The sequence below is a fragment of the Buteo buteo genome, chromosome 14 (assembly GCF_964188355.1).
Source record: "Buteo buteo chromosome 14, bButBut1.hap1.1, whole genome shotgun sequence".
Lineage (NCBI taxonomy): Eukaryota > Metazoa > Chordata > Aves > Accipitriformes > Accipitridae > Buteo > Buteo buteo.
This window is the reverse complement of record NC_134184.1, coordinates 24,890,853-24,915,312: the sequence shown is the minus strand read 5'-3', so window position 1 is coordinate 24,915,312 and position 24,460 is coordinate 24,890,853. Positions and strand designations below refer to the sequence as shown.

At 36.4% G+C, this 24,460-nt stretch overlaps 1 protein-coding gene across 1 annotated transcript in view; it reads right to left on the bottom strand.

Moving 5' to 3' along the window:
• The window catches only part of DIAPH3 (diaphanous related formin 3), a 238,607-nt gene that overhangs the window by 101,191 nt on the left and 112,956 nt on the right, over positions 1 to 24,460 (bottom strand). The window contains exon 21 of the mRNA XM_075046101.1: positions 4,874 to 5,113. Coding sequence (XP_074902202.1) covers positions 4,874 to 5,113 — 240 coding nt within the window. The remainder of the gene's footprint in view (positions 1 to 4,873; positions 5,114 to 24,460) is intronic.

The following is a 24,460-nucleotide window of genomic DNA, read 5'->3' as shown; positions in this document are numbered from 1 at the left end:
GTAATTATTTAAGCAATACAGGAATATTTGCAAAACTATGAATAGACCCATGAAAGTGTAAAAAAAAAAAAATCAGAGCTAAATCAGCAAAATCTAACAATACACGATGCACATATCCACTCTATGACGTGGTTTCCTTATGCGTGAAGCTAACTCTAGCCCAACAATATTTATGCAGTGGAAGCTGCAACCTCAACCTGCACGAGTTCTTGTTATCAATTCTCAATAGGGCAAACGAGTTCATAGGGTTCATTGTTTAAAAACTTCCGACTTCAAAAATTCTTAAGCACAGTTTTCTTTCTGAACCCTTTATACATATAAAATTATTTTAAGCCCAGCCATTTTAAAACTTGCAGCTACTTGTGTAAAAATACTAACAATTGACAAACATTCATTTATACATTTCTGTTGTAGTCTCCCATGTGAGCTAGTCTTTCAAACCGTTGGAGAGGTTTTTACAAATAGAAAATGACATCTCACATGAAAGTGTTTCTTCGCTACTTAAAAACTATTTCTGCATAAAACAATTTAACAGAAAAAGTATACATGTACATAGGCACACACAAAGTATGCACACAAACTAAAGGGCTGCCACAATTGCACACAGACCTGTACATCTAAATATTGGGGGGGAAAGTCTTTAGTGCTGTATTACAACTAGCACTAAACAAGTAGAAAACTCATGGTAGCTTGTTTCAGCTTCAGAACTGTTCTTTAGTTTGGTTACCATGAAAAATACAAGTGATCAGCAACGCTCAGAGGTATAAGAGTAACTAGCGCAACAAGGCAGAAAGGAAAAATTACCTTTCTTTCCAAAGAGGGTTCAAAACCAGACACAGAGCTATATGGGGATTACTTCTGAATAAGGAACTGAGAGCAAGATCAATCCCAATTTAAATATACATACAGATTTATTATTTTTTCAAAAATATATTACCACAGTTTTCCCATGGTTGCAAATTTCTTATAAAGAGATTTTTTCACACTTCTTGTGCTTCCCAATATCCTCAGAGATCACTTGAGGGGCATTTTATTGATCTGATTTAAAAACCAAATTAGAGCATACTGTTTGCTTTTTCCATACTGTATGTAAATTGAGAATTTTGGATGGTGGTTATCACTGAGGTTGATATTTCATACTTCACTGTAAAAAGTCAGTGATTATTTTCAAAGATCAAAATGCTACTATCTTAATAAATATGATGAGATATACTCTTCCACAATGTATTTTTTTTCCTTCAGATGAGTGGATTAATAATAATGTGAGACATAATTTTTTAAATAAACAGAAAATGGAACACACAGATATATATATATCAAAAGTAAAAAAATATATGATAGGGTCATTACTGTATGCAGTGTTATAAAATAAGTTACTTCGACCGTGCTGGGAATCTCAGTGAGAAACGTCTCAATAATTGAAACATCACACAAAATTTCTACAATGTGACACTGCTTAAAATACAGGTAGTTAACAAAAGTTAGTTTTAAAAATAAACTAGTGTTATAAACATGCATATAATTTTAATATATCAGTATTTAATAAACAATTGAGTATTAGCATAGCAATATCATATCTCTCTTCTGAGAATATGCACACATGTTCTCTGATGCAGAAGAACTATTACAGTTCAATCCTACACAATGCAGGGACAAGGCAAGATATGGAATTGTCTTCTGCAAAGTGGATAGTCCCTATGCATAGTCAGGAACCAATGAAGAAGAGCAGATAAATTGTATATTCCTCAGACATTACAAAACCCAGCATCTTTGAAAGGCAGAAGCCACTGTAAATTTCTTAAGTTCTCAGAACCCCTACTGAAAACTGATGCAGACGACAAAGCAGTCTGCAATTTGCAGCTTTCTAGTTTGGGGTCTTGAAGGAATATTCGTTTGGGTGGAGTTTTTTCCTATTTTAATACTAATATTTTTAATAGTTGAACCAGTTTATTATTCTCAGAACAGAGGAGATTAAGCATTAACCAAGACACTACACATAGTTAAGAAAATCCCAAAATTTACACATACATAGTTTTACCTCTGTGTTTCCAGACAAAGTGATCTGTCTGTGTAAGACACAATTTCATAACCAGTGAAGGCTTGGCACTCACGGACTTCCTAAATGAGGCCACAATTGGATGAGGTAAATTAGGAATTGCTGACTAGTACCCTGATACACATAGGATAGTAAATGCAAATTCCCAGTGATTCTCTCTGAAAAATCTGTCAACCTTCAAAAGAACAAGTAGCTGCCTGTAGGTTGCACTTGTCTGGGGATATCTAGTGTCAGAGATCTGAAATTTTACAGATAATCTCTAAGGTGGCCATAGTTGCTGTGTCCCCCAGCAAAATCTGCAATAGTTGGTATTTCTTTCCTAATCATAGAATGGTTTGGGTTGGAAGGGACCTTTGAAGATCATCTAGTCCAACCCCCTTGCCATAGGCAGGGACATCAATACACTCATATTCAACAACCACTACGGTTGCATTATCTTCCGCCTAGAAAAGTTTTTAAGCACTGTGGTCTGGTATTTACAAACTAGCATGAAGTGATGCCAAATCAAATATATATGAAATCTCTGTCATTGGAACTTCATTTTTTTACTTGTACATTTCTTATGTAAATGAAACATATTGAGTACTATGATATATATTTATACATAAATTAATAAAGTCCTGAAAGGAGTAAACCAGTATCATCACTTCTAATCATATAACATGATACAGTGTCAAAATTACACTGTACTAAGCATTTTGATAACAGGAAGCAAATTACCTTTTTTCGTCCTTATAGCTTTGTAGCTACTTCACCTACAGACCATCAGTAGTGATCAGCATTTCTCTTGAGCAGAAGGTTGGACTAGATGCCTACTGACATCCCTTCCCACCTGAATTATTCCATGATTCTTAGAAACATGCACACACTTCCCAACTAGTTAACTACATACCCTATTCAAAGTATTACTTACTTTAGCTCTTAATTTGGCCTCACGGAGACTCTTTGAGAATTATTAGTATACCTGGATTTCAAAAGCTTTCCACAATCATCTTCACGATCAAGTTCTTAACTATCCTTCCAGTTAGGAAGCTTTCGTAACTTTTAAGCAAACTTCTTTTGTTACCAGCAAAGCCAATTATTCCATCTCCTACCTTAGCTACATAGAAAACAAATGCTCCAATGCCTTCTTTATCATAAATTAATAACAAAAGAACACTTATATCCTCCTCATGTTCCTCTTTGCTAAACTAAATACACCCAAATGCTTTTTTTTTTTTCAGTTTGGAAGCGTTACATGTGACTGTCATCTGGATTCTCACCAGTCAGTCTATATATTTTCTGCAGTAATTCAGACAAAACTTCACTTAAAACCTTATCAGCACCAAGGAAACAGTAGATAATTACCATCTTTATAATACATAGAAGGTCCACTAAAAGAAACATTTTTTTTCTCTCCAACAGAATGTTGTAACATCCTGTAAAGCTAAATAACCTGTAAACATGCAAACCTAAGCTAGTATGAGATCCTAGATTATCAAACACATTTAATGCCAGAGCACTGTAGAGCTAGCCAGGACTTAAAGACCATTTTCTGGAATTCTGCCTAGCCATTCACTCCTTACTTTCATTATCTGCACACATCACTTCCCTTTCCTATGTGTAGTACTTCATGGTAGTCTTCAAAATTTTCATCTTCTAGATCTTAAATTTTGAATAATGATTGATTTTTGATTCTCCTCTGCAAAGTACCTGTAACAATTACCTTCATATTGTTTTCTTAAGTATACTTCTTTTTTGTTGCCTTGTGCATTAAAAATACAGAGAATATAACCAGACAGATTCTTGTAAAATCATACCTAAGAAGTAAATGCACCCAATTAGAGAGAGAACCTTTAGCATGTTCCTTCTGGACATGTTTCTCAACAAATTGTACTTTTAACTCAATAATTTCATCTACGCTGTATTTCTCTAGGTGGCTGATGCATGCTTAAATGTTTACTTTAGACTAGGGAAGATATATAACTTATTCTCTATGAATAGTTAAGTTATAGGTAGTGCATTCAACACTCGAGAACCATAGTGAAAGAATTCTTCTGAAACATGGCAGAGTAAGGGTCATTATTTTAAAGAATGTAGAAGTTAACATATTGTATATTTTCGCTTGTGTAAAAAGATAAAGAAGCTGAGAGAAGACAAAGAGTACATACAAACTTCCAAATAATTCTTTCCTCATAAGGACTATTACATACATGTGCACTCTCCACAGATTTTGCAGTGACCTCCCAAAGGGCACATGAAAAAAAATAACAACAATAAGTAAGGGGAAGGGAATTAGGATTAGAATCAATTATAAATTAACACTCAGGAAATTATAGATGTCTTCTTGTATATACCCTATATAAAAACTGAAAGAGTGAAAATGTAAGGAAAAATAGAAGAAAAAGGGAACTGATGAAACTGAGTAACAACAGAAAAGAATCAGCTGAGAAAATTTATGTAAAACAGAAAACATAACTGTACTAAAACAGATTAAAATGTGACAGTCTTAGAAGTGTAAGATGGCAACACTACTATGATGACAGTGATATGGTCCTTCCATAACCTTATTTAGTTTGGTGGTTTTTTATTATTATTATTATTCTCTCAACATGGAATCTTCTAAAAGTTTAAATGCAAACCACTCTCAAGATGGCTGTACACAGATTAGCTGTATTGTTCAAACCATCAACTAATGCTAAGAATTATGGGAGGAAAAAAAAAAGAAAACAAAAAATTAAGTGCCGAAAAAAACATCAAAACAAAGTATTTAAGTAGCATCATAAAATCAAATTAAAACCTCAGTGTAATGCTCAACATGGACATTTCAAAACTCACTTTACATAGGGAGCTGAGATTATATCCAAAGGTCTGTGCATTTCGAGAACCTGCATTCATGTAGTTTCCCATTAACAATACTAGTTCCAAAAGCTTGCTAAAGCTTTTACTCTTCTTTATCTCTTCACAGGCAGCACTGACAGCCATGATGTCAGGTTTGATGTTGTTCACCTGCTCCTCAAACTGAAGCTTAAAAAGAATAGCACTGAGCCGTGGCCGTAGTCTCTTCACGTTGCTCATCTGATTGAAAAGAAAATAGGAGATTTCCTTTAAAATTCATGGTACACTTTGGCACTGTACAAATGCATACAATCTGAAATGATTTATTGGTGTGACAGGCTTGAAGAAGCAATATATCTGCTATAACTGATAGCAAATGAACGAATGAATGAGAGACACTTGGGTAAGCAACTGAAATCCCATCTTGTGGTTAATACGAACTGCCCCCATCCTGTCCCAATAACTAGTATGTGTAAGCAATAAAAGATAAAGTGTCATCATATATCACATCTGTCAACTCATATACCAAATCCTGTAAAACTAATCCAAGTTTATGACCCAGTAGTTGCAAAGTAATAAAAGTAGTTCGCAGATTTTGTATAACTCGGGATGTACCAAAACAAGGTAAATCTCATTTTCTGGTGCAAATATTTAAAAGCTGATTTCAATAAAAGCTTAGTATAAACTTGCATTTGAAAAAAATCTCAGCTATGAAACACTTAATATAGCATATGTTAATATATACCAGTATTCATACCATATACTCCTGTATACTAACCTCACACAGTTAATTAGGTAAAGCAGAAGGCTCTGAGGAAAACATTAGCTTCTGTAGATCATGTGCAAAAGACGTGGCTTTTTCTGTGGTTTACTGATCAGATATTTTCAACAGAAGTTTCAATCTTCCCATATAGCTTAGGTCACTGAATTCACAACCCAGAGTTACTTTGCACATTATTTACTATCTCCAAACAACAAGACTCCAGATTTTATTGCTTCTTTAAATCAAGGAACATCGAACGCATATTAATGCAATAAATTAAATTCCTCCATCTCTCAAGCTTCCAATGTACTACTCATCCTTCCAACTCTATCACAGTGTCCTGGTTTCAGCTGGGATAGAGTTACTTGTCTTCCTAGTAGCTGGTACAGTGCTGTGGTTTTGAGTTCGGTATGAGAAGAATGTTGATAGCAACAACTGAAAACGTCAGTGTGTTAAGTAATGCTTAGTCTAAAGTCAAGGATTTTTCAGCTTCTCATGCCCAGCCAGCAAGAAGGCTGGAGGGGCAAAACAATTCGGGAGGGGACACAGCCAGGGCAGCTGACCCAAACTGGCCAAAGGGGTATTCCATACCATGTGACGTCATGCCCAGTGTATAAACTGGGGGGGGTGGGGGTGGGGGCATCACTGCTTGGGAACTAACTGGGCGTCTATCGGTGGGTGGTGAGCAATTGCATTGTGCATTATTTGTATATTACAATCTTTTTATTATTACTGTTGTCATTTTATTAGTGTTATTATTATCATTATTAGTTTCTTCCTTTCTGTTCTATTAAACTGTTCTTATCTCAACCCACAAGGTTTACTTCTCCCGATTCTCTCCCCCATCCCACTGGGTGGGGGGTGAGTAAGCAGCTGCGTGGTGCTTAGCTGCTGGCTGGGGTTAAACCACGACGCACAGAAATCTTCAAACATTTTTTAAGTTTGGCATCACATACAATCCCTGAAGCTTTCTGTTTTTCATTCTTGTTCCTTTTCTTCCTACCAGGCATTACATGTTCCTTGCTTCTTCCTTCTTCCACAGCAGAAATCATGGGTTTTTTTCCTCCCTGCTCTGGTTCTGTTTGCACTTGAGAAACACTAGTCTCAAATTCTGCCATGAGCTTCTTCCCTCATTTTTCCCTATGCTTGTTTTCTCACCAATTTGATGAATTCTGTAAGACCTTCTTCCCCATCCTTGTATTTTTCCTTCTCAGGGCAAGGTTCAAGCCAATAATGCCTTGACAACTCCTGAAACCCTAAACTAGGCTTGGTTTTGTTTTTTTTAAATAAAAAAACATATTGTGGTTTCCAGCTATCAGTACTTCTCAATGCAAGAAAAGCAGCAATAATATTGGCACTTCTCCTATAAAGTAATAGGTTTCATGTAGTGGCCTTAAAAGTTTGCCTTTAAATTGGAAATAGCCCCCTCCAATCCACAGCGATACCTAAGGTTTTACAGAATATTTCTCAACACGTATCTAGCCTATCAATGGGAAAATCGCTGACAGTGCAACGTTCACAAGTCATTTGGTGCCAATTATCCCACAATAGACTCAGTGAAAAGGATAATGGTGACACTCTTCATCCATTTCAGTGTAAAGTCAAACAAGTTACCTTTAACTGATACTGAAGGCTGTCTAATCCAAAGGGTTTGATACAGAAGCAGAAGAGGGTGGAATTTACAGTCTATTTTATTGGTTTTACTGTGACAGCAGTAGAAAATAAAATCAGGTAGAGTTAACATTTTATGCTACTAAGCCAATTCTGCAATGCCTGCCTAGCAGTGCAACCACCTGATGATATCCCATTGAAGTAAATACACCATTTGGATTTTAGTTCAGGTAACAAATCTTCAAGTAAAATAAGCAATCCTTTCCACTAACACTTTAGTTTTCATCACAGAGCAGAGCACACAAACAGGATGCCTTTCAGATGAAACTAGGTTGAAAAATCAACTCCACTACTGAGCTTTAGTCCACAGACTGCCTGCAGACTGGTCCTAAAGTAAAACATTTAACATGTATACAGTTTGAATGTTAGCTCAGTATCAACTGTAGGCAGACATTCTGTACTCATCATACACTAAATAGCATCCAATAGTGTGGTAAAACTCTTACTTAAGAACGGGTAAGCAAGGATAATGGGATTTGAATTTAAATAGGGCATTTCACAGGGAAATAGAAACAGAAATACCTAAAATCCACCTAAAATGAACATAGTGCTCTTACTACTTTACACCTAATTTAAGAATAAATACCTAAAAGAATATTAAGGAACTAGATAGAGGCAAGTGCCACAAGGTCATTCTCCCAGCTCCATCAGGAAGAATCTAGTATTAACTCCTTTTCCTCAAACTCCTCACTCACTACATTTATATAGGTACTACTACTTTTCAGCATAATGAGAATATTATTCTTAATTTTAAGTTTTGCTCTCTGTTCAGCCAGGAAGAATTTGAGACTAGACTAGAAAATTCACAAAACTCCATTGAAATTATCCAGACCTTTAATATTTGTCCCTACTCAGGGTGCAATAGAGATGATCATTAATATTAAACCACAGGAACTAACAAAATAAAGTGTAAGTTGCATTGATTTTAAATGGTACCAAGCTCAAGATACTACTGAACCAGCAGATGATGTATCATTTAGTGACTCTTGGCTTCTCAGGCTGATTCTTGAAACTGAAATAATTGGGTACTTTAGATCACAAAGATGTGTTGCACAAACATGAGCAAGCACATATGCATAAAAGATGCAAAATTTTTATCAGAACCAGTTGAACTACAACAAACTAAGAAGTTCTGTACATAAGTCTTAAGGATGGATGCAGAAATATGTCATCTAAAAAGTCAGAAACAGAAGCACATGCCAGAAACACAACAGAAATGCCACTGGGTGTTTTTTTTTTTTAATTGTTTTTTAAACACTCTGAAATCCATAGTTCATGTACAAGGCATGTTGTTGGTACTATTTGTTTACTTGTTTGCTAAGTCAATAACTGAGAAGGGAGGAGATGGAGAGTTCCCTTAGCAATATGTGGCTTTCTTTGTGACATGTAGTCTACAAATATATTCAAACTGTAAAATCCATACACGTCATCTCAAGAGATGCTAAGAATTTGTGTTGCAATGTTGAGAGGCTTATGTTCATTCCCTACACTTTTTTATACTCAGCATATAAGTCTACTTATGTCCTTACAGTGGAATCCTGAAAACAGATAATTCCAAATAACTAAAAAGGGAAGTTGAAGTAGAAAGCTAAAGAATGAGCAGACTACATGTCAGAGAATTCAGTGTATAGGTAACAAATTGTGCTATTTTTCATGTAATAGTCCACAAGAATATTCTCACTATGTGCAAGTCCAAATGGGAACTGACAACTGAGTTGAGCTATCCAGTAGCAGCTCGCACAGCCCCTTATCCAACAGCAAAGAGAGTTTTTTCTCTCAAATACAGCATAAATCAGAAGGCACCTGCAAGAGTGTGCCATGTGGTAAACGTGTACTTTCACTGTCTGCTTTGTTGATGCCAAGTAAAGGAACTCGTCTCAGAAGTTACCCTGACATTAAATTTTGATCACTGAATGGGATTCATTCTTACCACAAGCTCATAGAGAAAAACACTGCAAGTGTTCCAGTTTCACAATACACCTTCCTTAAAGGATCAACAGTGCTGAGGCTGTCAGACCACCTGAAAGTGTTCCCATCCAAAAATTAAAATATCAGTTTTAGCCAAGCAGACTAAAAGAGTAAACTGGAAGGGCATCCCCTGTGGAAAACGTATGGTTTTCATCACTGCGGCATCAGTGAACTCTACAGACTGCATAGGTATAAAGTGTGAATTTCTAACACTTATCTTTAGAATCAGGCACTTGAAAAGCAGAAAAAAAAATTCAAGTAAGGAAGAACTGATACCTTAACAGACTTTTTATCATATTTAAAGAATAAAAAAGAACACTCTGCTCAATTTGAAATGGGCAGTCAACACGCCCAAACCTTAGGGAAGACCACCAGCATTCTGGAAAGACCAAACATTAATTCAGCGTAGAGGAAGTCAATCCATGATAATGGAACAGTATTTTTGTTCAGATGTTTTTATGGCTATGTGGAAATAGTACATCTTTCTTCACCTTTGACACAGTCTTTTTCCCAAATAAATGATAATAAAGTCAAGAACTGACAGCTCAAAATTAAAATAATTTATGAGAAATCAAAAGTCTTTATATTTACAATGTCGATATGTGTACATGCAAACAATTGAACTGATGACTTTTCAGTGTTACTAGCACTGATAGAGGGAACATCCTGCTACTCTATTTCTCCAGCTTGAATTATAAACAGCTTGTATTTGCACCACTGAGTTGATTTCTTGTAAATCCAAGATTCTCCTAAGACATTCAAGTTAGAACAGAAGGGAGTGTACTGTAAGTGACACAAGGACAACACCTATCAGTTACCTCCTAGCTGCACACAGGTAGCCTTCTCTTGTCTTGTGGATGACAGTGCACTGATATACAGTGCAGAAATCCCTGGTACTGTTTTTGATGGCATTATGTTCAACAAAGATGGACCGGCAAGGCCGGTCTGCAGATCTCAGAAATGGGGGGATTCCTTTTGAGTACTCCAGAAGTCACCTGTCTTATGAAATACATCTAAATTGCCAATGGGGGCTACAACACAGTTGTCAAAATAAGCTGAGTTTACGGTCTTCATGCTGAAATTCAGATAGGTATATTCTACCATAAAAAGAAAGAGGTGACTTTTTTTGTCTTATCCAAAAAAATACAATTAGATTTACTGACATCTTGATCAGAACGGAACGTAGAGACAGCTTTTGTTTCTCCAAGTTAAACTTAGACAATGGTATTTTCCTAAACAGGAATCATCCAAGAGTGGGAGGGTCTGAGTTTCCCAAATTCTTCTATTTTTGAGAGATCTACCAGAAGTCAGGTTTTTATTTTTAAAAAGGTACATATGGAGCAGATGCCACTAAACTGAAAAGCTTCACTCATGGGAAACCAAGTCAAGAGTTTAATATAGGTAAAAATCCTCTGTAAAACCTCTAATTAGCCAGATAGAAACAAATAAATTCATACCAGAAGTCAAAGGCAGAAGTCATTGAGGAATTGAAAAATAGAATAATATAATATCAAACCAAATGGAGAAAATTTTCTAAATGTAAAACAGACCTAGCTGTATTCTAGATTGAAAAATCTGATCACCTTAGCTCTAAAATAAATGCCTCGTGATCTGTCTGGCTACATTCAGGAACTCACCTCCTAATGAAAAGTAAGTCTACAATATTACTCTGAGTCTCCCAACAAACAGGCCATGAAGGTGCAGACAGATGATTAAGGTCTGGATGGCAATGTCTGAAAACCACAACAGCAGGCTTCGTACTTTCCATCAGGCTGAACAACCATAACTCCAACATAAAAGTGGAATTTGATGCGATGTAATTATTTAAGCAATACACAGTGGTAACAGACCACAGCAGCAGCTGATTGTGATGTCTTGGATGTGACAGACACGACCCATTTCAAAAAAGCTCAGATGTCTAGCACATTCATATTTAGTATAGTCTTCTCTACTGACCCAACAAAGTGTCCAATTTAATTTCCTAAGCAGGAAGGTATGCATCTATGATGATAGTACTGGTAAGGAAAAAAGCATTCCACTATAGATCTTCTGTGGTCCTGACAACAGGGAATTCAATAATGGCTGTGGAATTTTTATCCGTATGGTTATTTAGTGTATTTGGAACCACAGATAATCTATGGCAAAAACAGTCTGACATGAAGTGTCACATAAGTGAATGCTGTGGAAGACAGCTTGCATAGATTGGAGAAAGTTCCCCAGTTCTACAAAATGATCACAGGGAAAGTAAATGCTAATGCACTTGGGCTCCATAGGAGCTCCATTGAGCTCTAAAGTCTGAAGCTGGAATACGTGAAATACCTGCATAGTAATTTCAAGCTCCAGGGATCTAAGAGGTACTGACTAGCCTCAAGATCCTTCCAGCGCAGCTGCCCTACATCAGCCAGTTATTTGGATGCCTTGCTCAGTTTAGGTGGCTAAATTCCAAGAAACCCTTGCAGCTGCTGAAAGTCAAAATGGCACAATCATGTATTTTCATGGTCCTTACTCAAAACAGAAATGTTTTTCTTAAGATGTTCACATCACAACATGAACATTAGAGGATTGCTTACACTTCTAGTGAAGCAAAAGCATCAAATCAGATTCAGGACAGGCTCTTGAGACATTTAGAGGAATCTGCAAAGCGAACGGCTGGAGGCAAAAGATGAGGACCCTTCAGACAAACAACCTTACTGATCTGAAGTTGTAGAGATGTCTGCCAAGAAAAAAACTGAAAGAGCCTATGTGTGTGCTAGAAGAAACAACAACAAACCAATTCCAGCCATCTGAATTAACATCAGACAACAATAAGACAATTTTTTTTAACCTATTCTTTAGATTAGCTACCCAAAACAGTTTTACTAGAACTTAAGAGGGATAGGAGTGAGACCTGCTGGTACTGAATCTTTTACAGGAATGTTCCTCTATTATTCAGCATCACAATCTTTCAAGTGATACAGAGGAAATAATATAATCCAATCCAATCACAATTGCAAACACTCAGATCAGTGCAGATCATGATGGCCACTTTCAGAAGATATTTCTGGAGCCTGGTTCTCCATCCTATCCAGGTTCAAGGTTTGAAAGAGACCAACATTACAGGAGTTAAGGATGTTCTCCCTCTAAACAGCATAAATAACCTGACTGCAATTTGCCATAAAGATTTTTTAAACGGTCACAGATAGCAGATAATAGAAAGTTAACCTTTAGCAACACTCCTGGAAAGACTGGAATTACTGAGAGAACAGTGACAAGGCAGAGCAGCAGATACACATGACTTCTAGAAGACAACAGAAGAAGGTAAGGTTTACAGAATGAAATTAACACAATCAAAATATCTCACAGCACAGACTCACCTCACCACTTCAGGATTTTAAACAAACTGATACGTCCCTAGGTATGGCTGCGCCAAAGCATCAAGTATTAGGAAAGGCAGAGTACAACTCTGCAGATACAGTGATAGTATGATATTTTCCAGACAACAGTGAAAAACATTAATACATTCTGAGTTATCCTCAATGAGGACATACAGGTGAAACCATCAGCTGAATATGGAATTGATCATTTTAAGTGTCTGCTGAATTATTTAAGACAAACTAGCCTTCATCAGGCCTCACTCTAATCTTCAATTTACTCTAGTGAAATCTTTTCCTTTGGTACGAACTCATTAAAAACACATCCATCAACGAAGAAGCTGTGAAGCCACGTGAGGATTGCTTGCCAAATTCTATTTGGGTTAGCTATCACTGTATTTCACAAGGTCTGGGCATTAATTATTTCTGAAACAATATTTCATAACTCCCTCAATTTTATCTTTGAGTAAATAAAAGTGATCAAGGAAAAATCTGGCTTTTTTTTTTTTCACTCCCAGACAATATGGGAACATATTTCCAAATATCTCAAGTTTTAAGAAAAGAAATAAAGCAAGAGCTATCAATCACACGTGGCTCTTGAGATGCTTTTCTCAGGTGTGAGACTCCTAGCACAGTTGCCTATACCTGAGGTCAAATGTCCACTAATAACATCCTGACAAGTATTAGCAACTTCTTACATCAAAAGTGTTTATAAAGAATGTCAAAATTATGATTTCTTAAACGGAATTGCCCTTACGGATTTAAAACCATATTAATAAACATATCCAGGACTATTTTACACCACTAAGGATTACAGGCACTGATGAGTTTACATGCTTACTACTGGACACAGCTCCCTCCATGCAGCATAACCAAATCAGAACTACTTTTGGGAATGGTTCCTGGTGCAATAGGTAGTTAACATACATTGGCATGGATAGGCCTGAAGCCTTAGCATTGTTGTGTGGGCAAGAGAGTGGGGAGAGGTGGATGTGTGCTGCTGGGGAATTGGTGGGGAACTATAGTTACAGAACATTCTTAGCTGGAGCAGCAAGAAAGCCTAACCTCTAATAACAACATCCAACTATATTTTGAGTATTCTAGCACTCATCTATATAAACTGCATCCCAAAGTAACTTGGGGAGGGTGGGAGCAAAGATCTGGAGCCACCTGATGTGGGACCAAACATTGCCATGCACCTCTGTGCCTCCAAAAACGCCATGCGATGTCAGGCCCGAGAGATGCAGGGATGCCTGCTAGACACTCAAGTTCTGAACAGCTGGAACATGCGTGTACCCAGCTCCCCTATGATGTGCTGCTCTGTCTTCCCCATGGTGAAAAAGGCAAGATATGCTTTGTAACCATTAGAACTTGCCTTAATGAACCCATCTGCCTCTCTTATTCTTCAGTCCTGAACCATCTGCCCAGATGCCCAGCTCTTGAGATCTCTTGCTATCTCCCAACCTGCGCCCAGAAACTGGGAAAGTGCAATTCTGCACAGGCCAAAAGCATACCCGTCTCTATTCTAACTTAGCACTATGGACAATTAAGATTTAATGTCCAAAAGCATTCTCCAGTGCTTTTTAGTTGATTAGTACAGACACAGCCTTAAAATACCATCTAGTGATTTATAATCCCCACAACTGCTAAAAATAGTGGGATACAAAGTGGATCAGAAAGTTACTTTCAAAATACTGCATAATATCCAAAACTGTCCTGTTTTCTGCTGGGATAGAGTTAATTTTCTTCCTAGTAGCTGGTATAGTGTTGTTTTGGGTTCAGTATGAAAATAATGTTGATTACACACTGATGTTTTCAGTTGTTGCTAAGTAGTGTTTAGACTAAGTCAAGGATTTTTCAGCTTCTCATGCCCAGCCAGCAAGAAGGCTGGAGGGGCACAAGAAGTTGGCACAGGACACAGCCAGGGCACCTGACCCAAACTGGCCAAAGGGATATTCCATACCATGTGACATCATGCCCAGTATATAAACTGGGGGGAGTTGGCCTGCGGGGGATGGAAATCGCTGCTCGGAAACTAACTGGGCATCAGTCAGTGAGTGGTGAGCAATTGCATTGTGCATCACTTGTTTGGTATATTCCAATTATTTTATTATTATTGTCATTTTATTAATCATTACCATTATTAGTTTCTTCCTTTCTGTTCTGTTAAACTGTTCTTATCTCAACCCACAAGTTTTACTTGTTTTTTTCCCAATTCTCTCCCCCATCCCAGTGGGATGGGGGGGAAGTGAGTGAGCAGCTACGTGGTGCTTAGTTGCTGGCTGGGGTTAAACCACAACAAAAAACAATATATAAATTTATGAGAACTGAAGTTGGATGGTTTTGGTCCCTACTATTCCCTGAATTATTTCAGTACAAAAAAAAAGAAAGGCCACCAAGGACACGAAGGACAGCATATGCAAAATAACACTTACAGATCAAAAAGAATAAAGGATTTCAGACCTCATACAAAATGTAAAAGCTATGTGGATTCTCTGAATCATCACCTGCAACAAGCTATCTTAATCAACATTATTTTGCTTCCTCTCAAATACAAATATATTGAAGAGTAAGAAAAAAACCCAAATGCATCCAACATTTGCCTCAAGTATTTTCAGCATAAAACAGCAATGCAGATGAAGTCAGTAAACCTCTGTCATTCCAGAATCTCTTTTTCTGAATTTAAAATTATAACTTGTGTGAACAAAACCTGAGAGAAGCTTAACTAAAAAAACGGGATATCTTTCTGTGTTACCATTTACCATTAATCCACTAATAAAATCCACCTTACCAGTGTTCCTAAATTATTTTTCATTCTCATTAAGCAACCTATACTAGGCAAAAACTGTTTAGTAAAAAGAGGTACCCAGCAAAAAAGGAAATTGTTCAAGAGTCAGTCACAACAGAGCAACATAACAAGAGGATGGTTACTGTCATCTGAATTATGATGTTTCCGACACAAAGAAAGCATAGTGTATCCACCCCCCCCAAAGTATTGTTTGAAATGTAAATTAATGTCAACTTATCTGAAATATTTAAGCTGTATATTTATCATTCCCATAGTCTTTCAAACACTGTATTTACTACACAAATAAAAAGAAGAGTTGTCTGTCAACAAGTTCTTTTTCAAGCGCATGTTTCTTGCTGAACAGGTTTTACAAGTGAGTAAAACGTGTTCAAGGTCTTCTTTTTCATGGTGGCGCTTCCTGTCTGCAGGATAAACATTCACAAAAGCCCTTTTTACTCTGGCTACATTATTAGTTCGATGTGATTTCTTCCTGCTGTACTTTTCTTTAACAGAAATATTAAGGTTGATACAAATAGAAATGTGTGCATGTAAGCAGCAGAAGACACAGCACCACAAGGGTCAACAGAATGAGCTGTATTTCTTCTCAGCATTCCCAGCAGGTTGCAGGGGCAAGTTGAATACGAGTCAACAGTGTGCCCTGGCAGCCAAAAGGGCCAACCCTGCCCTGGGCTGCATCAAGCACAGCATAGCTAGGTGGTCGAGGGAGGTGGTTGTCCCACTCTACACTGCACTGGTGCGGCCCCACCTCAAGTACTGGGTGCAGCTTGGGACGCCTCAATACAAGGACATCAAACTATTAGAGGGTGTCCAGAGGAGGGTGACCAAGATGGTAAAAGGTCTCGAGGGCCATACTTTTGAGGAGCAGCTGAGGTCACTTGGTCTGTTCAGCTTAGAGAAGAGAAGGCTGAGGGGTGACCTCATCACAGTCAACAACTTCCTCACGAGGGTCAGCGGAGATGGAGGTGCTGATCTCCTCTCTCTGGTGACCAGCGACAGCACATGAGGAAAGGGAATGAAGCTGCATCAGGGGAAGTTCAGGTTGGACATGAGGAAAAGGTTCTTCATTGAGAGGGTGGTTGGTCACTGGAACAGGCTCGCAAGGGAAGTGGTCATGGCACCAAGCCTCTCAGAGTTCAAGGAGCATCCGGATAACACCCTTAGGCATATGATCTAGTTTTAGGTAGTCTTGCGAGGAGCAAGGAGTTGGACTCGATGATCCTTATGGGTCCCTTCCAACTCAAGATATTCTATAATTATTCCTTTTCTTATTAGCCCACCAGTAAACTGTAAGCATGTATTTTAAACATAGATTCCAGAAGTTAGGAGATTCTGAGGTAAAGACAGCCTCATGGCAACTGATGACTTCTTATCATATAAAAGATCTGTCCAAAAAAGCTTGCTGTCACCAATCAAGAACCACCACAGAGGCATAATATGGTGTTGAGAGAGTCCCTTATCCTCTGTGCTGCACATCAGCGATCCTGGCCAGACTGCTCAGACACACACATGGTGATGCTCCAAAGGATGGGGGTATGACAGCACAAGTGAATCAAAACTATAAGAGACTGAGCAGGTAAAAATCAATTTATATCAAGTTTTTCTAAGTAAAAAACCACTTTTCCTTCTCCATAAAATCTCACACAGAGGTTTTTTTCCTAGGGTTTTTTTTCCATTCAAGTCTGAAACTAAAAGCTTTAGGCTACCGTAAACTTCTCTTTTGTATTTATCCTTCAACTTAGAAGAAAGTTCAGAAAGTTTACTTCAAACAAGCAAGCAATAAGATGCCCTTATCAGTTGCTTCATGACCCTTACATTTTTAATATCTCAGAAAAAACCTCATGACTCAGATCTAATTAATACAAATGAACAATAGAAGATAATCTTTAGTACTTGAATATTTTACATTCAAAAAGCACTGAACAAATGTTGACTCACACATATCTATTATAGCTTTATTAAAAACAATTATAATGAACAATGGTTTATTTTTCAACTCTCTAGCAGTCCTTCAAATAAGCACATATTATTTCTTTTCTCACACTATGTCTCTTAAAAGGGCCTAACATTGCTTGCCTGAAAATACCACTGTATTATCGGATCACATTCTTAATTATGCTGTAGTTGCGCAAGTGATCTCCATTGCACAACTACATAACTGTAAACCATAACTCAGAATAGCATTTAACTTGGTCTTCTCATTTATTTACAAGATAATCTGTCATTAAAAAAGGTTAATAAGGGTTCTTGTTGAAAAACTACTCTACAAGTCACATTTCTCAATAAACCACCTGATCTAGAAACTTTTAGCTTCTGCTTTCTTCAACATAACTATATTTTTCTTGTATTTTGTCATCCCTAAGTTCTTTTCCTGTGAAGTTGAATTGCACCACCACGGTCCAAACCCCTGTATTTTACCTGTTCTTTATACTTAAGATTACCCATGGTGGTGTTTTTCCTTTTAAGTTTCTCTCAAGTGAATATCTAAATGAACATTACTTTTTCTGAAGTTATCAGCACCTTCACTTGGCAGCCAAATGGTGGCTTTAGGTGGCCTAAGCAAGAGTTAAGAAAAGCAGAGCTGTCCCCAGGTAAGTCAACAGTGGACTCATGCCAGAACACTGTCAGTGCCTGGAGTACAAAGAAAAAATATACTCTAATGGAGTGGAACTGAAGCAATGTTAGATGTTAGCTTAACTCACATAACCAAAGGCAGGCTCTGTTGCCCCTGGAAAGTCACACAACACCCTGAGACTTGTGCCAAGAGGGAAAAAACAAACAAACAAAAACCAATCAACCAACCACACAGCTAAAATAGCTATGCGTATTGGTTTCTGTCTCAGTCAAAAGGAAGTCAAAGGAAGTCAAAAGGAAGCTGAAACTCAAGATGACCAAATAATAGCTAGAACAGGGGACAATATAATTATGTGCAAGTAAATATGAGAAACTGTTGAACTTCTGGCAGGAAATTGTCCAGGATTTCATGAAACTATGAGAGAAAACAGAGGCAGTGAAGCTGTCAGGGCTTCAGCAAAAGGACAAAACAATGGGGCTGATAAATACACTCAAGGCTAGTAGGCCTTGGTGTTTGGAAGAAGCGACTGAGAATTTCATACAGACAGGACCACTACTTTGTAGAATGCAGTTTTGAAAGAGACCAACCTTTAAGAATTTTACACAATCAAGATAAGGAACTTTAACCAGCTAGAGAGGAATGGTGAGAAGGAAATTGGGGGGGGAAAAAAAAAGTAAGAAAAAAAGAAGTAGAATTTTTTTTTACATGAGGAAGATAGAATGACAAAAACCAGCAGTGAGCTCATCATCAACAGTGGAATATAAAGAAAACATAAACCATCAATGCTATAACAGGAATGAAGAGAAGTAAAAACATAGCTAAACTTATATTTGGATAAGAGACATTGGATATATTGATACAGCAGAGTGAATGTGTAAATGACAGCTAGGATGTATTCTGAAGAATATGCAATGGATTGAGTTTTGAAGTAAAAAATTCAGAGAGAAAGAAGTTACTGCAAGCATGAATGAAGATAACAGTACATGGACAAGTGTTTCTACTTGTAAAAAAATTAAGGAGATAAATATTTGGCAAAGACAGACAAACTAAGTGCCAAACTGTTTGCATTAAAAAGAAAACAAGAGTTAAAAAATTTAAATCTGGCTGACAACAAAATCTGGGATCATCAAAAAAGTGAAGATGACAAATGTAAAACAACTGCTATATGAGTCAATGGACATAAGTGCCTAATATTGGGCGTTTTGGAAAAATACTGCAGATGGTTAAAGCATGAGACTTGTCCTACAGAAAATTTCTTCCTCAATCTTTGTCATACAAACAAAAGAATTACCTTATACTGCTCTAATAGTGCAGGAAATTCTTTATACACATGCCTAATCCTCTTTTACAAACCTTTTGCAAAAAAAAGTTACATAGCATAGTTCAAAACAAAAAGTGGAGTCAGGTAAGTATTAGTTTTGTAGTTAACATACAATTGCCCATGCCTGATTTAGAAATGTCAAACAAAAAAATGTGAAGTTAAAAAAAGGCTTTATTTGTAACAATGATTTCCAAAGTCTGGTTATTTATTTCAGAAATATCAATTGTTATTTAGTACAAAATATCTTCTTAAACTGGGATAAATCGCCATTTGGTTAATACTCTTTAGTTTTCTTTAAAAAAATTCTAACCTATTGGGTGACATCCTAACATTTATTTCTAGTTTATTATTTCTGTGATTCCAAGTCTTCTTCCAATAGAATACTCAAAAAACTTATAAGATATGTGATGTGAGTTTAGTTATCACATTTTTACAATATTCAAAATCTTACCAGTGGTTTCCAATTCACTCAACTGTGAGGATCAAAAAAAAAAAAAAAAAAAAAGAATCACAGACAAAATCAAAAAGGACTGCAACAATTCTTCAGTGTTTTATCATCTTGTTTGCGTGGTAGAAAGATATTTAATCACTATACTTCAGTAACACAATTTCTTCTTTGGCCAATAAATTTTAGTAAAATAGTTCAGTGTCTCAGCACTTTCAACATCTCTTATGCAAAAGACTCAAGGAAATAAGCTATATTGTATACCTTAGGTATAATGAAATCTTCTAGGGCTGAATAAGACTACATAAGAACAACAGCCTTTGGAGAAAGATGTCTGAAATGCAAAACATCTTTCTGACATGAACACATTGGGTCTTGTTTCAGATGAAATCCAAATATACACCTGTACTCAGCAGCAGGGCTTGAATGGTGGTATGGCAATAATTCGTCAATGAAAATCCATTAAACAGATTACTACATTTAAAGTATCAGTAATGATTAATAAATCCAACTAGTAACTATTATATCAACTTAACTGAAAACAAATGAGATCGACATTATTAAATAGTCTACGCGGTAAACATTGTTTATTTGATACGATGACAGCTACTACGCCCAAAATTAGAAAAAAATATTCTGTAAACCAATACTTTTTTCTCAGTAGGAAAGAACTATCTGCAAAACAAATCAACATTGCTAAATGTTTTAAGTCCTAAAGCAACATAATACTTATACTGCCCATTGGAGAAAGCACCAATAAAAACAATTTAAAAAACACCAAAACCCCCAGCCTTCTGTCAACAGTAACCTACCAAGACGATCATCTAGCCAAAACCCCATTCATCAGATGGGTCTCTCATTGCAAGTCTGCTGTCATATGACTACTCATTTCTAAACACAAAGATAATCTTCATCATTAACAAGCTTTATAGAATATATCACCCAATATCAGTCATAATCAATGAAACCTCCAGGAATATAATCTGAAGGTTAAATTACTTTAGGAGGAAGTTTATTGCACTAAGTACAGAACAAGAACTATACAAAACCAAAATGAAATTGAATATTTAAATTCCAGCAAGCACAAGCATACTTCATCAAGAATCTAAGCAATAAAATACAGCATTCAAAACAACATCAAATTAAGTTAATACTACGAAGCTAAGTTAAAGTGCTTAATAAGTGGAACAGACTTAATATAGTTTTCATAAAATAGTTCATGGATGCGTGCAAGCCAAAAAAAAAACCTAAAAGCCAAACTCCACAGTTATAGGTGATAATATCTATATTCTGAGACATCAGCCTGAAGTAAGTGAAAGAACGAACATACAGGAAAATAAAGTAGTTTATCTAAAGAAAACCTAAAGTCTGGAAGAGAAGATAAGGGTAATAAAGAATTTATTTTACACTTACTGCTGAATGAACAGAAAACAAAGTGCAAAGTAACTTAAAAAAGAGGACAGTTGCAGAAACCACAAAAGCAACCCATAGAGTCACTACAAAAATCACAAGCCACACTCATGAAGGGAACCTGAACTGTTGAGAGTCATGCCCTCAACGTCTTTAAGCCAACAACAAAAGTTCATTAATTTCAGTTGAAGTAAAACATACAATACTGTAACAGTCACAGCATGCCAGTATTTCAGTAAGTGTCTAGCTGTTTCTTTCAGAGTACCAAATTTTGACTTTGAATTCAAAGTCAGAAGGATAAAAGAAGGTTTCCATTTCAAATTTTTTTATTATCACACAAGTAGTAATTATCAGTTTATTCACTACTTAGGCTCTTCCTTGGGAGTCAAATAGTTTAGTCTTTCCCTTAATCACAACTTGAGAGCAAATTAACAGGGCATCTCCAAATTCTCTGAAATACCATAACTACAAGACACTACTCGCCTAAAATATACACCTGAATGTCTTGTATTGTGTGTCTAAGCTTGATTCTCCTCATTTGAAAATACCAACAAATGAGGCATGAACCAGCAATTTTAAGCAAAAAAACCAAAACCAGCTATACTGAGAAGATTCATATTTGTGTCAACAGCAGTTCTTGAAGAAATGAGTAGAAGTTCTCAGCCCACTCCCCAGTCAGAATAAAACAAAAGATACAAGAGAGGCTGATGGAGATTGAAGATGCATAAGATTCCATATTCAAAGAGTAAAAAAAGTGACTTATTCAAAACTTCTCTCCTCCAAGAGAAATGAAAAATGTTTCATGTTAAAAACTGATTGTAGCTTGTTCTCTGAAGTCAGCTCTACTAGATACATAGAAGGTGTGACACTAGAAAAATTGTGCCTAATGATGGGGTTTGATTTTGTTCATGCCTTTTTTTAATGCTTTGCATGGAAAACTAGGGAAAGCACACCCTTGCACTGTTCAGTGGGAATCTGGTTGTTCCTTCAAAAAAGAAACTCCACCAACTTTTGAGATATAAGAACTCTTATTATTTAATGCAACATTTTTCTGAGTTATCACATTGATAAATTAATCTTAAAAAATTGAGGCAAATCAGTTGGGCCACATCCAGCAAAACAGGACCTACAGTGCTCCTGGTCTAGCTCTTCTCGTCAGACTGACAGTCCCATCTAACTGAATAGGTACATCTGAAAGAAATAACTAACAGTTAAAAATGTCCACCAACAATGTTGCACCTTGTCAATCGATACAAGTCAATCACTGTCTTAAGCCAGATCATTTCATATTTGTTTCTACTGAAATACCACTGGATTTCAAAAAACACAGCAAAAGGACAGTGGCATAAAATGAATTACTACTTAAGATTTAAGAAAAATGTGAATTAACTTGCAGGGGTGCTTTAAAGTATACCCTCATTTTCAAAATAACACAGAGATAGTGCTGAAAGGGAAGTAATTAAAGCATTAAAGTGACTGAACTAAGTAACACAAATATGTGTAAGAGTGTGTTCAGAAATTTTATTAAACTTAACAATATATGCAGCAGAAGAGAGTTAGACCATAGAATACTATACTGATACCAGGAAGATTCATTGGTTATTAAGCAGATGATACCTTTTTGTTTGCCAACTAAAGTACCTTTTTAGACAAAACTGATCAGGATAGCCAATTCTGCAGTTGTACAATAGTGAGGATACTGTTAGCATTACAGAGACAGTAATAATGGTATTAAAACCTCTGCCAATAAATGCTCCAATACTATAAGAGTCTTTCTGAAAGAATTAAACTAGAGATTATTCTTTAAAATACAAAAAAATACTTGTTATGATGGTCTGATGACAGCAAAAGTTAAAAAATAAACACTTTTTTCCCCATAAAGCAAGTTTCTTTCCAGAAGACACCTTGTATTAAGTATTAGAGGGTTCCTGATCAATTGGAAAATGTTGACACGCTATATTTCAAATTTATTACTGTTGTTATTATATCCAACTGTAGTAAGTCCGACATTTTTGAAGAGCAAAAGACAGACTTGTCAGTTGGGTGAGGCTCAAAGATGAAATAAAAATAGCAAAGCAAGCTTTAACCTATGTGGAATTAATTTTTAAATGTCTTTTTTTGAATCAAAGTTTATTCTTGATAATAAAGTAAAAAATATGTTTGCTACTTAACTTTGTATTTTACTAATTCGATTAAAATGCATAACCTGCATGTAATTGTCCTATGTAAGTACTTCCCCAATGAGACAGTTACATACATATTACTGTTGGAATGATTTGGCACGGTCAAACAGGTGTCGACCCCTCAGTCCAGTTCATGGTCAAATTTACTGGTGTAAATCCATCTTTACTGGCATTTTGCCATAATTTGTCAGACTCAAATGAAGCTGCTGAAGTTTAGACATGTGCTTATCTCTGTCATCCTGGCAGACACAGTTTGAAACAAGGTTACCAGGGAGAAGCATCATGCTCAGTCTACTTTATTCAGCACAGGGCACTTCAATTTTCTCAGTAAGTCATACATATGAACTTCTCCTCTACATTAACAATCTATCCTTTCAGTTTTCTAATATTAAATTTTCTGGAAACCCATGAACTTTTAACATTATTGACCAGAAGTGCAGCATTTTTAGAGCTCAATTCCAGAATAGACTCCATTAGTTTTTCTTTTAAAAAAATAAAAGTTTGACATTTACATAAAACTTAAACATAAAACCCAAAAACGTTTACATAAAAAGGGTCCAATTCTGACAAGTATAGAAAGACTTCTCATCTGTGCCACCAAATAGCACAAAAAAACCCCAAAACCACAAACAGAAAATGGAGCTCGACAAAGTCTTTGTAAAATATTCCATTACTAGCTTTCTCCTCTTTTCCTGTGTTGCTTATCACAGTGTCATCTAAATGTCTGGGTCAACCAGATTTATATTAAAAGACTATGGCAGATGTAAAAATGCAAGAGATTGTTTTGTTTTCTTTATCATACTCACTCTTCCTAACAAGGATTTTTTTTCCCCCTTCCTTTTGTCCTTTACCAACTCTTCTCCAAACATTTCAACTTCTAGATCAAATGAGCCAGGAACTTTATCAACAGCTTTTATTCATTACACAAGGAAATTTCATTCCTAGGGCACCACCCATCTCATATACTACTGAGATATGGGCCTATGAAGAAACATATTCTTAGGAAATGTATGTATTACAATATATTACTTAGATTTTTGAACATGTGGGACTCCAGACTAAACCTAGCACATCTGACTTCTAATTTCATCAGCT